Raw genomic sequence first — 14,871 nt, forward strand, 5'->3', positions numbered from 1 at the left:
TGGATACCCTACCTGCCAGTCAAAACCCCAGAGCACAAATCACAACCTCTCAACAGCTGACCCATCCCCCTCCCCTCTGTGCAGCTCACCTGTTCTAAATCCCCTCATTTATCTCAACAACACACACCAACTGTTTCTGAGAGGAGCAGCGGCAAAATCCCAGCAGAAAAATCTCACTCAACCTTCCTCCACAACTTTTTCCAACATTGAAAAGGCAGAAAGTGAACAAAAAGGAAACTGGAACCTTGATCTTGGAAACTCACTACTTACCATTGGACCTGAATATGTGGATTGCCCTGGATGACCTAATGCAGCTATATTGAGTGAGAACCTGCTAGAGAATGGTCAAGTTTTTTTTCCATCACTGGAAAAATCTGGATGGTGAGCTACCAAAGAAGACTTCCAAAGGCTTCCCCTCTCACACTAGGCCTCAAGCCTCGAGCGTGAGTCCCCCCTTTCTTGGTGTGGTAGGCCAAACTGTTAGCATTTACCTTTAATTGAAACCCCCTTGGAATGGACATTATAGGCCTTTATTTATTTAATTATCCTGAAAATTAGGTAGAGATTTATTTGATTTAAGATTTTATTTTTTATTGAAACAATTGAAATGGAAATTTATGGACCCTTTTTTTTCATTTACATGCCTTTATTGAAATTTTTAGTTAAATGTGAATTTGTTTGAGTGTGTCTAAGAAGAGGACCTATTTTCATTCAAAAAGAAAATCTGGACATTTGGTTCCCTTAAAATTGAAATTTAAAAGAGAAATATTTTATTTGCAGTTTATAATTTTGTTTTATTTTGTCTGGTTTTCCTTGATTTTGTATCAAGTGTTTTGTGTTGAATATTAATACAGTTGGCATAAGTTTAATTATTTGTCTCCCTCCATCAATTTTCACCCAGCTCCAGAGCCGAACCACTAGCCTCACTCTAACCTTGTGTTATATGTTTGAGATAAAAGCCCATAATTATTCATAAATATTTCATAAGTGTTACATAAGTCTACTATTAATCAATGTTTTCATCAACGGAATTTCATGCCTCATCACTTTTGATGGTGCCCAGACATAATTGTTTGTCGCAAGGTGTGAAGCGGCTTGTCACACATTCACGAAGACAAGCATGCAACCAAAAATTGTTGGTTGTTCAGAGCTCAGGATTTCATTCCTATACTTTTGGCTTGTCAGGCTGCCATTTTCAATGATGACAAGCTCTGTCCTTCCACCCATGGAGATGCCTCCCCAGACCATGACCACTGATCTGCCAAAACTGTCATGCTGTACAACATTTTGTGGCAAATTTTTCTCCCCAGGGCTAGAGAGACCCTCCTACGCCTGTCCAAGATCTTGGAGTACCTGGACTCATCTTTGAAGAGCACTGTACCCCACTTATTCAGTGTCCACCTGTAGTGTTCTGTGGCCCACTGCAGACATGCCAGTTTGTGTGCTCTGGAAAGAGGCACCCTAAGAGCTGGTCTTCTGTCTCCCAAGCAAACTTCATGAAGTTGTCTCCTAACAGTCTGAGTGGACACTCGCATCCCTATTGCCTCCTGCAGGTCATTTCGCAGGCTGACTGCAGGCATGAAATGATTTCTGCGGGCATACAAGGTCAAGAATCTATCTTGATTCTGGGTTGTGACCTGTTGTCTGCCTCCACAATGCCTTTGACTCACGCTACCAGACCTTCCAAACCTGTTCCAGGCTCTGGAAACGATACTTTGAGAGATCCCACTGCATCTGCAACTTTATGCTGATTCCTTCCCTTTTTGCAGCATTCCAATGGCCCTGTTGAAGACAGCATCCTGCAATCTCACTAAACGTGGCATTTTCAATGCTTTCTGACCTCAAGTGAAGGTTTCAGAGCATTAAATAGTGACCACTTCTCAATTAAGATCACCACTGTTTAACTCTGTGACAGGTCAATAGGTACTTACTGACAAACAATTATGTCTGGAGATTGTCAAAAGCCAAGAAGGATGAAATTTCATAAGTGAAAACATTGACTAATAACAGACTCACGTGTTATGCATGAACTGTGAAAAACACATTTTGGTTTAAGGAAAAATTTGATGACAAATTTTGATCCACTTCAAATGTTGACTACTGTATACAAACTGAAAAAACTCAACAGTCCTTTTTCACACATAAGAACCAAAAAAAGTAATATTTTGTATGGCTTCCTTTGGCCTTGATAACAGCTTGTCTTCTTTCTAGCATTGTTTTTATGTACTTTTTGTTTTTGAGTTCTAGCTGTTTCTACAGACTTGCTTTGGATTTAACTTTTGTGCGATAAATCATTGAATCTACTAAATCCCAAAATATTGTCCAATACAATTCAAATCTGGACCTTGACTTGGCCAGTCCATCAGTTCCTGTACCCCAGATTCCTTTTCCTTGGTCAAATAGTCTCTGCACTGCTTTGAAATGTGCTTGGGGTCATTGTCTTGTTGGTATATGAACCCATGACCAATCAGATTCAGTCCAGAGGGGATTCCATGATGCCCTTAGATGTTGTGGTAGACATTGTTGTTCATGATACTGTTGATTTTCACTAATTTACCCGTGCCATTCTACAAAAAGAACCCCATAATGGAATGTCCCCTGTGTTTCACTGTGGGTGCAATGCATCTGGCATCAAAATGTTCTCCAGCTTTTCTATGGACATAAACATGACAATGCTGACCACAGAGTTCAAATTTGGACTCATCTGGACTCTGGATGTTTGCAGGCCTCAGTAATGGCTTCTTATCAACTGTTCTTCCCTGTAAGCCTTGTTCCATCAGTCGTCTGCTTATGGTCATTCTGGAGATTTTCTCAGACTCTGATCTAGAAGCATTCATCTCTGCCTGAAGATCATCAGTGGCCTTTCTTCTGCCTCTAGTACTTAAAATCTGGCAGTTCTGACATCTGCTCCAGCTAACTTTTGTTTCCTGCTTCTTCCTTGGCACATTTTTTAAGTACCAGTCTCTGCAATCGACCACACTGTGAGAACACTTTATGTCTTTCCCTTTTGTCTCAGCTAGAGACCATCCAGTGTCATGAAGTGCTTTAATGTTAGCTCTTTCATTTTCAGTGAACTCTTGACTTTTCACCATTTTGAACAGGAACGAGGAATTTCAAACTGAATTCACTTTTTATACACAAATTTGAACCGTCTCACTGGGCTTCTCTAAGAAGTTAGAAATTAATAAATCATAACATTTACCCACTGAAACATTTTTTTCTGTTAAGGAATGCAAGCAAATAACTATAATTTGACATCTTAATCAAGAAATATGAATTCACTCTTTTCGTTTTTTTTTTTTTTTGTAAAACAGTAAATTTGATGGATAACAATAATCATATTTCAGTATTGAAAATATATTTTTGGTTAAAAAGTATCTACATAGGCTACTTGTGTATTAACCATTACAGAGACATTAAAAAAAAGTTTTAGGTAATTACTAGTGCTGTTAATCTAGAGCAGCTGTGGCAGAGAGAGAGAGAGAGAGAGAGAGAGAGAGAGAGGGAGGGGGGGGGGTAGAGCGATCCACTAAACTTTTGACAGAAGAGTTCAGCAGTATAACGTTCTATTTCTAACTCAACTTACATTCTCAAGGTGAGACCAGCATTTTGTTCATTCACTAAATATAATTAGGCTAAATGAGATCTATAATTCCAACAAAATAGTGTTTTAATTAAAAAATGCGGGTTGGGGGTGGTTGTTTATGAAAAACCCCAACAACAAAAACAAGCTAGCGATAGCCTACGTTTACACTCATGCTAACTCACGCTAAAGCTGGCTTAAACTGCTTCTCATACTTTATATTGGTCTACAATAAATTAGTTTCAATAAGTGTAGATATTTTCATAGCATTTGCTCGTAAGTTGTGGTTCCCTTAACAGCATATACATTTTTTTTTTCTTCAAATGATGGAGTAAGTAATTTTTAATTTAATAGACAGCACTTGTTAGAGCTATTAGCTTGGTGTAATGTCTGACCGTTGGTGGGGAACTGAATTAACAAAGCGATTTATGTACTACCTACCTGTATTCATGGACGTTCACACCATATCTTGAATATTTTCTGTTTTTCACAGGCTTCACTTTCAAAATTTCAATTCTTACTCCACCCTGCAACAGCAAACGTTTCTAAATGGATTTTTACTTTGAGGACGGACCATGTTCTTCTGAGTCCAATCCGAAGAACGGCCACGGAGAATCACAAATGGTAACGTGTCAATATGTCAAAATCCTCAGTGTCTTTTTGTATTACTTAAACAGTTCAGTACTCTAAAACAAGTTTCTAGCAATATCTGGTCAATTTTAGCAGCATTCTGTATATTGCTGACTAAAAATTTTTTTTCCAATATTATGCACTCAGTATTCGGTTGGAGTTTGTAGTGCTGCTGCTGGGGTGTTAAAAAGCCCAGGTTGCTTTGATAGCACCATTCAGTTTGTGTTTCTCATCTTCCTCTAGACATTTCCCCAAAAGATTCTCTAAAAATTGGCTGGCCAATCAAACACAGTAATGCCATAGTCAGCAAACCAGTGTCTGGTAGTTTAAGCTTCACTGTGGAGAGGTGCTGTAAAAGGAAATCAGTATCTCCATAAAGCTTCTTAGCACATGGAGGCATGAAGAGCTCAATTATCTCCTAGTAGATGGCTGCCGGCATTGACTCTGGACTTGATAAGCAGTGGGCCAACAGCAGCAGATGGCATGGCACCTCAAATCATCACTTACTGAAAACTTTACACTGGACATCAAGCACTTTAAATTCTGTGTCTCTCTGATCTTCCCCAGGACTCTGGGACCTTGATTTCAAAATGAAATTGGTAATGTAATTTCATCTGAAAACAGGACTTCGGAGGACTCAGCAAAAGTCCAGCTCTTTTTGTCCTTAGCCCAGGTGAAGAGCTTATGACATCTGTGGATCAGGATTGGCTCAACACTAGGAACATCTCACTTTTAGCCCATCTCCTGGACACATTTGTGTTTGATGTCTCTTAATACATTGGTTCCAGCCTCAGTAAGCTTTTAGTGAAGCTCCCCCCAGTTCATCCACTTTGTTTGGCAATCAAACAAAGTGGATGGATGTGCACATCCTTGTTGCTTGTAAAGCTTTCTTACCACACTTTTCCCTTCCAGTCAACTCCATGTGTTTTGAAACAGCACTCAGAGAACAGCCTGCCCTTTCAGCTTTCACCTTGTGTGGCTTACGCTTGTGAAGGATACCACTGATTGTCTTAAGTCAGGACAACAGTCTTTCCCATGATTGTGGTTGTGTGGACTGAACCAGAGTGAGAGAGAAGGCTCATGAAACCTTTGCAAATTGTTTTTTTTTTCTCCACAATTTTCTAATATTTTGAGATTGTGGATTTTTGTGAGTTTGATAATCAAGATTAAAAAAGTCTCAGTGTTTCATTTTGTTATGAAATAAATCTAGAATATATGGAAATTTAATATTAGAAGTGAATCATTGCAAAGATAAACTTTAAACTATTTAACTGAGATGAACCTTTGGGTAGAAAACCACCTGCATATGTAAAGCAACAGGGTCTTTCAGATATGTTGTCTAGTCTCTTACTCGATGGTATTGCTTACTAACAACCAAACCAAGCAATGAACAAGTAGAATAACATCCAACATTGTGGCTGAATGTGTGCAGTTACACAACTACAGAATCTGAGCAGCAATTCACCCTTCCAACCAACACTCCCCACCCTTTTTGGATACATGAATGGGTTGAATGTCTCAAAATGATGAATATGCAAGGGCTTTGGAAACTACCTTTGACATTAACAAGACAGTATGGGTATTTGGAGGTCATCTATAACATGGTAATAATACTAGAGTGTTTTTATACTGTCATTATTGAAAACCTGATAATTGAAAACATCATGAATGGTTTTTATTTCCCTTTTTAAATAGACAGAGGACTCAAATGATTTACCCAGAGGAAAATCCTCTAGTGTGGGCATCACTGAATTTCAAGAGCAGCATAACAGGTACCCTCATGAAGCAATTCCTGTGGGCATCACTGAGTTTCAAGGACAGCATACCAGGTACCCTCATGAAGCAATCTATGCACAGTACTTATGATGCATCTTACCTGTAGCTTACTGTCCCTCATGGCTAGATTTATGTTCACTATGCATAACCCTGTTTTTCGTAGTTCAAACATAGATGACATCAGCAGAAGAGTTCAGGATCTGGTCGAAAAGATAAACAACAGTCGCACCAGTGACCAGAAAGTGATGGACAGCTTTCAGGAGAAATTGGTAGAAAAGGTATAACCACTTATAAATGGTCCATTACTCGTTGCAAATTTACTGTGTATTCTTGATTTTTTTTTTTTTTTTATAAATGAATGAAATTATTACCTGCCTTGTGAGATCCACACATACACCAATTTTATGATTATGCTGTGCCTGCACTCAATTATTATAATATGGTGAACCTACTTTATTTATTCACGTCAACCAAAAGGTGACAGAGATGTTACAACAGATGAAAGAACACATGTACACCGTCTATGAAGAGAACAGCAATGTGATGCAGGTGAAGCTGCAGGAGTTGTCAGAGGTGCTGGAGAGCTGCTCTAAACTCAATAAGGAACTCATGGAAGCCAGCCAGGCACTGAAAAGTCTTAGAGAGGGCTTAGCCATTATCCAGACACCACAACCCTAATTAAATAATCATTGTTTGATGTCTGTATTGTTGTGTATCAGTTAAAAGTTATAAACAGTGTTTTGAAGAGATTACCCATATTTACTCTTCAAGGTCTTGTTAGTTTTTTTCCTAAGAATACATAGTTGGCAATGTTATGCTTTAGGACACTGTTTCTGGCCAAATCTTTTTAATAAATTGTTGTTAATTTAAGTATATGCTGACATAATAAAAATGATCAGATAAAAAAACAAAAAATGTGTGTATCTTTTATTTTACTATATTTTAAATGTATCACACAGCAGCCCCTTAGACCTGTAGTTAGCTGTAACATCATGACATAAAATTGGAACAGTATAACACAAATTATCACTCTTGGATCAATTAGTAACAATTTATTTACACTTTAAATTTTCACAAAGTAAATCTCATAATATAGCATTTGCACGCACCTTGCTAATAAAAAACAACTAATTTCAGGCATCTAAACTGTACAAACAACATCACAGATTGGCTCATTGCTTCTACAAACAGAAGCAGTAATAGAGAGCTCAAATCAGTTTTAAAAAGAATGTCATGAGGTAATTGTTATTTGTCCCATCAGGTAAGGCCTCAAACCTGTCCAGCTCATGTTTTTACACAATTTCTCAGGGGGCGAATAAAGAGAGTAAATAAAAATACATCTCAATTCCATTTGTAGAAGAGGTTGAGAGTCCTTTACTTTTCAACTGTGAAAGACTGCAATCCAGTGATGGCTCTGCCAAGGATCAGGGCATGGATGTCATGAGTTCCTGTCAACAACAATTAGAAAACAACGTAAACAAGTTGTTCACCTCAAGATGTGAACCTACTTTATTTCTATAGAAACACCTATATTTTTTTCTCAAATGGGGGTGGTAATTGTCCTATCCTAAATCCTTATCTTTTGGAGTTTTTGTAATGTTAACTGTCAAAATTCAAACTTAACACATCTATTTGTTTGATATTTAGATTTTCTTTATCTCAGTTGTCAACATGTGAAAAGGAATTCACTGCCAACCTCTTGTGGTGAGAGCGCACATATGCAGCTCAAGTTTGGAATTATTGTCACAACACTGCTTTCTGTTTGTAATTTGAAATACAACATTTTTAAGACAAGTATTATCCTCTTGTGTGAGCCTACCCTCATATGTGTTGACGGCTTCCAAGTTCATGACATGACGTATAATGTGGTACTCATCTGCGATGCCATTTCCTCCCAGCATGTCCCTTGCTTGTCTGGCAATATCCAAAGCTTTCCCACAGCTGTTCCTCTTTAGCAGGGATATCATCTCTGGTGCTGCTCTATAAGGAGAGAATTTCAAACATTAAAGAAAAAAATCTTGGTAGACAGTTAACAGAGGCCCAAAATTGTTAAAGGCATTTAGAAACATAAACTTACTTCTTCTCATCTATAAGTCTTCCCAGGGCCAAACACGATTGCAGCCCAAGGGTGATCTCTGTCAGCATATCTGCCATTTTCTTCTGCATCAGCTGGTTCCTGGCTAGTGGCACCCCAAACTGGATTCTGGTTACAAGAATGAGAGAAATGAAAACAAATCCTTCCAAAAATCTGAGTGTAGCACAGAATGAGGACACAATGTGTGTGTGTATATATATATATATATAAAATTGTTTTTTTTTCTCGCTCTTGTAGATCTTATTATCTCTGTAAAGTCCTGTAACCTTGACAAAAATGACAATGATGCTGCAGAACATTATACCTGTCCAGAGTGTACTGTCTGGCAGCATGAAAGCAGAACTCAGCTGCCCCCAGAGCTCCCCATGCAATACCATAGCGGGCGTTGTTCAAACAGCCAAAAGGACCCTGTACATAATGGTCACAAAGCAGATATGTAATGTAAAGCAAAAATACCATTAATGTAGTAATATTAGATCAAATATTTTCTCCTGTTTTGTTTTTATGTACTTGATAAAGAGAGTGGCCACTTACAGCTAGACCAGAGACATTGGGGAGAAGATTCTCCTGAGGAACCTCCACTTCATCCATCAGGATCATTCCAGTGGCTGACGCTCTCAGTGAGAACTTGCCTTCAATCTTGGGGGTAGCAAACCCCTTCATTCCACGCTCCAAGATGAAGCCACGCACTCTGCCATCTTCACACTTGGCCCACACCACTGCAATGTCTGCCACTGGGGAATTTGTGATCCTATCAAGAGAACAGGGCCAGGAGTCCATGTAGGATTTCAATCTTGGACTGATTACACTTTTGTGAGTTTTGTAAATAACTTGACACTCACTATAGACACAAATGTAATTTTAATTTTTAGTTTTCAGTTTCAAATGATCTCAATGCCAATCTGTCTCAACCTCAAGGAAAAGAGAATACATGGGGATATTATTTATTTTATCTTGTGTGTGTATATCTCTGTTCTAACCTTAGAACTAGACTTTTTACCTTTGAAATAGATGTCTGTAGCAGGTCGCACTCAGCTTTTAAAAAAACTAACTTTTTTGACTGGTATTCTTTTGACCAATATATAGTTACCCAATCAGTAGTATGGAAAAGAAACTCTGAAATGAGATGAGAAGGAAGTGATATGGCAAAGGCTCTAATAAGCAGCTGCAGAAAATCAATCTGTTTGATTAACTCTGCTAGGCATAATGCTGTATGTGTCTTTGCAGAGAATTTTGTATCTGCCTTACTAAAAATAATAACAAATGTTCCTGCACAACTTGTGTCATGCATGCAGATTTATTTTATCAAGGGCACAATGTTCCAGGTCTAGAGCTCCTGCTAGCATGTAGCCTAGTTTATGGACAAACGTAATCAGACACTATTGTCCATAGACTATTTTCACTGTTTGATAGGATTCTTAACATAATTTAGACCTCTCAGATGACGATTATCTGTTTTCGGGAACTATGGCATGAAACTGGAGAATGATTAAATCATTTTCCAGGACAGAACAAGAAATCCCATTACATGTTATTATTTTTCTACTTTTCCATGTGTTTTCTATGTCTGGAAATCTGGTCAGTTTTTCAGGTTTCCCAGTATGCTTGGAAACCCTGTCAAAGCTTTGTTTGCTTTGGAAGGTGGGCGGAGCTTGCAGGTTGCTGCTTACCAGGTTTTTGCTCCGCTGAGGCTGAAGGTGCCACTGGACGGGTTATACTTTGCCTTGGTCTCCATACTGCTGGGGTCACTACCATGGTTGGGCTCTGTTAAGCCAAAACAGCCAAGGATTTCACCACGAGCTGCATGAAAACAAAAACATAAATGGAAACTTGAGACAGTTCTTTCCCATTTTTAGAATATTACATACAATCGTAATTATATGTAATGTGTCATTCTGTGTCATTTTAAAAATGTTATATACAAGTTCAGAAAATGTCATTCTCACCTAACCGAGGGAGGTATTTCTCTTTCTGGGCCTCTGTGCCATAAGCATTGATGGGGTGCATGACCAGTGAAGACTGGACACTCATGACGGACCGATACCCACTGTCCACTCTCTCAACCTCTCTTGCAATCAAGCCATAAGCCACATAACTGGTGCCAGCACAGCCATAACCTGCATTGTAAATTGGACTGTCAAATTCTGCAAGTGATTCTAATCCAATATGGCAAATCAAAACACACTGATATGTAAAGTCACATATGAATTAAAAATCATTGCTTAAACAAAGGCCTTATTTTTTCTTTTGCATTTTCAAAGAAAGAATTACCATTATGTAGTTCCATCCCTGCTTACCTTTAATAGTTGGACCAAGAACACCCAACTCTCCCATCTCTGAGACAATCTCACGGTGGAAGTCTAGCACGGAGCATGATGACAAAGAGAAGCTGATAAAAAACTGTGAAACATTTTGCACACATATCATTTTCTAAAAGCTAGTATTCTAGAAATAAGATGAATAGCATCAACTGAAAACTATATTTATGATCTGTGGTTTAGTGACATTTTCCTCTATAACTTAACCCCTTAAAGCCTGAAAACACAAATAATAGCCAGAAAATTCTAATTTTTTGGAACAGAAATGTTCATTTAACTTTCTACTGAAATTTTAAAAAATCCATTTTTCCATAAAATTTAACAATTACTTTTTTAGTATCTCATTTTATTCATTAGGTGTTTTTGGTAACTGATAATCCAACTGAGGGCATTTTTGTCATTTATCAGATTGTATTCAGAAGTTTTTTTGAGTAATTTATTAAACATATTGATTAGAAAGAGGTATCATAAAAGTATGTATCAAATATGTGAAAACAGGCGTTGAGGGGTTAAATATATGAAAATCTCTTATGAGCTTATTATTTCACATCGTCTAGCATGAACATTATTCCTGTCTTTGCTCTGATCGTGGTTGTTCGCTTACGTTCATGTCTGTTGGCCATGAGAATGCGGGGCATGAGTTTCTCCTGGCAGTAGTCACGGAAGGAATCTCGGATCATGATCTCCTCTTCTGTCAGCTGACCCTCCAGATCCAGAGCGTCCCGCCAGTTAAATGGCACCTTTGCTGGGGGTCAAAACGTGTACAAACACACATAAAGACACAGTGGTTATGTCACTGTTACATGTGGTAACAGAACATGTGAAGGAATCCATACAGTCAAGGTTGAACTCATTAAAGTTTTACTTACGTGTCTTTGCTGGCTTTTTGGTTTCTTCAGCATCTGTTGTAAGAAAAAAATGCATGTAAATTTGTACAGCGTATGACTTATCCAGAGAAATACCTATTTTCTTACAAAAAAACAACTTTCTGTTTGTACTTAATATGACTGGTGGATGGATTGCCTACCTAAAATAATATATACTGTTCATCATCGAAATTGCTGATTCTCCCAAATCTCTGAACATTTGATTAACTGTAGATTCAAAGAATTAATAATGGATTCAAAACGTACCCTGTGGAGCAGCAGCAGCTGTGCCCTGGGCCCTGGACACTGTAACAGCAGCACATTTGTGACTGCTATAGAGTAGACGGGTGACAGCACCTCTAAGAGCCATGTTTCCTACACATAAAGGAAAAGAGGACACGGGATTATTACAGCTGGTATTTTATTAATTTCTATTTCCATCGTGTAACATGTTCTTCAAGTTTATACATGGGTTATGTAATAATCATGTAGGCTGAATAAACAGTTCAGTTAAATTAGTAAAGTTTGAAAGTGTGACACTACGGAATGTAAGATCAACATTTCTTACGTTTCCTCCGATGTTTTGAATACACAACAAAATCATAAATGAAGGCTATTAACAAAAAACAAACAAAAACAAACAAACAAAGCTAATCTTTAAGAGGAGTATCCAGTCTGTTCTACACCAAACTGCCCCATGCAACAAACACTTTCAAATATTTTATCTTTTTCAGTAACTCTGGTTAAAAAGTAATCAACGCAATATATTCAAATACCTTAATTTCTCCTGGATTGCTCGAAGGTCCGAGGACTTCTCCGCAGCAAAGCAAGTGAGAAAAGTTGGTTAAATAATGTGGATCCGGCGTAACGTCACCGGTATACATAACCTTCAGCGTGGAAGCTCATATCCGCCATGAAAGGTGAGGAAAAACAAGCTGTGACGGAGTAATGCAAGGAAATTATGAAACAACCTCGGACCTGCCTTCAAGAAAATCCTCGCCCGGTGAGATTGCCTGTTGGGTTTTACACGTTTCTACAAACACTTAAAAATGCATGACCAATTCATTTTAGCTAGATTAGCTCACTACGTGAATACATCGTCCATACATTTCCACACTCAAAATGGCGTTTCGAGACTACCTCATCATCGCAGAGTGAGGAGGGTGGCGTCCCACGCCCTTCCAGCTCATTGGCTGGTAAAACAAGCAGCCATGTACAGTATGTGAGAGTGAGTGCATGTGTGAGCAGAAGTTTTGTAAGTGAAGTTACAGCTGGTAAAGTAGCTGAACAGAACATTTAGTACGTTGGCAAAGTAACCTCCCCTTCGTTCTTCTACAAAGACAAGGAAGTCGCTTTTATAATGGCGCCTTGTTGATGTTCATCCATAAGATACCATTTTGACTTAACGGGGATTTTTTCATAAATGTGTCCAGGGCGCTCAAATAAACATATATTTATATTCTTATTATTCTTATTTAGATGTTTTTGTTATTTAAGACGGCTAAATTGATCGGAGTTTCTCTAGAAATCGCACAATTTACATTTTTTTAAAATTATTAGTTATTTAGTTAACACACCTTCCAGTGGGAAACATTATGTCACTACTCACCACCCAACAAGCAAGAAAGAATGTAAAAATCTCAAAAATGTTGGTATAAGAGATGTTTTGTTCATGTAAAGAAGTAGTGCCACTGTGTATGTTTTTGGTTGTACTGTAGTCCAACTGCTGTGGTGTCCATGTGTTACAGGAGTCAATCTGTGCCAAACATCCAGTATTTAATGGTGTTGATGGGCCAATGATGGTGTTGAATGAGCCTTTAAAAAAAAAGAATATATATAGTGCTTAACAAATTTATTAGGACACCCTAACCAAATTAAGGTTTATGTCACAGCTGTCCTAAATTAACAGCATTGGTAATTACCAAAGTCATTTTTTATGTTTCTGCAATGATTAATACACCAATACGTAGAAGCTCTTTAACCCAAATGATATTTTTAATGCTAAAATATAATTATTATTGTTATCCATGAATTTTCAAATTTACTGATTTACCAAAAAACTGAAAAAATAGTGAAGCACATTAATATTTCTTGATTAATATGTCAAATTATAGTTATTTACTTGCATTCCTGAACAGGAAAATTAGTTTTAGTGGTTGAATGTTATGCTTGATTAATTTCTGACTTCTCAGAGAAGCCCAGTGAGCCGGCTCAATTTTGGGTGAATTCAGTTTGAAATCCCTCATTCCTGTTCAAAATGGTAAAACGTGGAGAGCTCACTGAAAATGAAAGAGTCCGCATTAAAGCACTTCATGATGCTGGATGGTCTTTGAGATAAATATGACAGGTGGTCTAATAAATTTGTTAAGCACTGTGTTTATATATAATGTAGATATAATGTGTGTGTAAACACCTTGCATGCAGAAAGTATTCAAACCCCCTTCAGTGGTCACTTTGCCTGACCTCCAGAGATCCTGTCTGGAGAAGGCAAAAGTTGCAGCAGGATGACCATCACTGCAGCACTCCACTGATATAGGCTATTATAGAGTGGCTAAATAAAAACCTCTCCTCAGTGCAAAACACCCGAAAACCTATTTGGCTGTCATGTGTGTTTATGTTTTTTTTTTTTTTTTTTTAACAAATTCCTAGTGCACTGAACCTCAATTGGAGACCTGGGGGCCACATCAGGCCTCCCACAGCTTCCTATCTGGCCCAGAGGCTTGATTAAATTCAGAAAATGTGCTGAGGAAAAAAATATTGCTGTATTTAGGGTATATTTTCTTTATTTTCCTCTTTTTAATCCCTACAGATATTTAGGTAAGTCCAAAAAACTAGTGAGATTTAAGCATTTTTTAAAATTGGTGTAATGTTTGATCAGTTTTACAAAAATCCAAATATTATTAACCATTTTTAGAAAAAAGGAGGCATGACAAATGCAAACTCTTAAGTCCATTTTTGATTGAAGCAGCAGATTTTTGTGTAAATCAAACAGTTCAGGAGTGTGTGAGATTTTATTTTTTAAAAACAAAAGACCTGTTTCCTTCATGTGTTTTTCACCAGTCAGGATGCAGCATATTCACATAAAACTAAATGGCGGTCCCAGAAATATGTGGCTTAAATATCTTGTAGTGACTATATATACCTAGTGTATATATGTACATACTGTGTATATATATTTACATACTACATACTGTACACAGTATGTAAATATATACAGTATATATATTTACATACTGTATACATATATATATGATTGTGTGTGTGTGTGTGTGTGAAGAGATAAAAACAATCTTGTTTGGCGATGACCTGTGGAAGTGACTCAACGTGTATATTATTTGTGTGAATGTAAATCTTAAGTTATGCTGTAGTATGCTACTCTCTATTTAAACCTTGCTTTCAGTAACTTGCCTTTAGACTAGCCATTAGAAAAAACAACTCCTGATTAGATTTTTACAATAGAAAACTAACCTCCTCTTAAACGAGTTTGTAGTAGATACATTACTTCTTATAACAATCGCAGGCTATCACGAACACGTTACACATTCCAATGAAGTAGCGGCTAGCCGAATGTTTTTGTCCCGCTCAGGCGCTCTCTGATTGGCT

At 37.7% G+C, this 14,871-nt stretch overlaps 2 protein-coding genes across 7 annotated transcripts; one reads left to right on the forward strand and one right to left on the reverse strand.

Moving 5' to 3' along the window:
- Window positions 1-205: 205 nt before the first annotated feature.
- Window positions 206-6,912, forward strand: syce2 (synaptonemal complex central element protein 2). Of its 6 annotated transcripts, none has more exons than XM_041785944.1 (5): window positions 206-323; window positions 4,077-4,207; window positions 5,909-6,042; window positions 6,153-6,267; window positions 6,467-6,912. In XM_041785944.1, the coding sequence occupies exons 2-5, from the start codon at window positions 4,133-4,135 to the stop codon at window positions 6,665-6,667; spliced, it is 525 nt and encodes a 174-aa protein (XP_041641878.1). In that variant the 5' UTR covers window positions 206-323; window positions 4,077-4,132; the 3' UTR covers window positions 6,668-6,912. The 6 variants fall into 6 exon arrangements, with proteins under 6 accessions (XP_041641878.1, XP_041641877.1, XP_041641876.1 ...); XM_041785943.1 differs by having other exon boundaries at window positions 313-381; XM_041785942.1 differs by lacking the exon at window positions 206-323 and adding an exon at window positions 345-443.
- Window positions 6,913-7,026: 114 nt separating this feature from the next.
- Window positions 7,027-12,088, reverse strand: LOC121508836 (glutaryl-CoA dehydrogenase, mitochondrial-like). Its single transcript, XM_041785939.1, has 12 exons — window positions 12,045-12,088; window positions 11,536-11,643; window positions 11,272-11,304; window positions 11,007-11,147; window positions 10,382-10,444; window positions 10,031-10,201; window positions 9,755-9,884; window positions 8,619-8,835; window positions 8,389-8,492; window positions 8,067-8,192; window positions 7,809-7,969; window positions 7,027-7,437 (listed from the first exon to the last, which is right to left on the reverse strand). Exons 2-12 carry the CDS (start codon window positions 11,636-11,638, stop codon window positions 7,364-7,366), a joined length of 1,323 nt encoding a protein of 440 aa, XP_041641873.1. The 5' UTR covers window positions 11,639-11,643; window positions 12,045-12,088; the 3' UTR covers window positions 7,027-7,363.
- Window positions 12,089-14,871: the final 2,783 nt, after the last annotated feature.

This window comes from Cheilinus undulatus, linkage group 4 (genome assembly GCF_018320785.1).
Source record: "Cheilinus undulatus linkage group 4, ASM1832078v1, whole genome shotgun sequence".
Classification (NCBI taxonomy): Eukaryota; Metazoa; Chordata; class Actinopteri; order Labriformes; family Labridae; genus Cheilinus; species Cheilinus undulatus.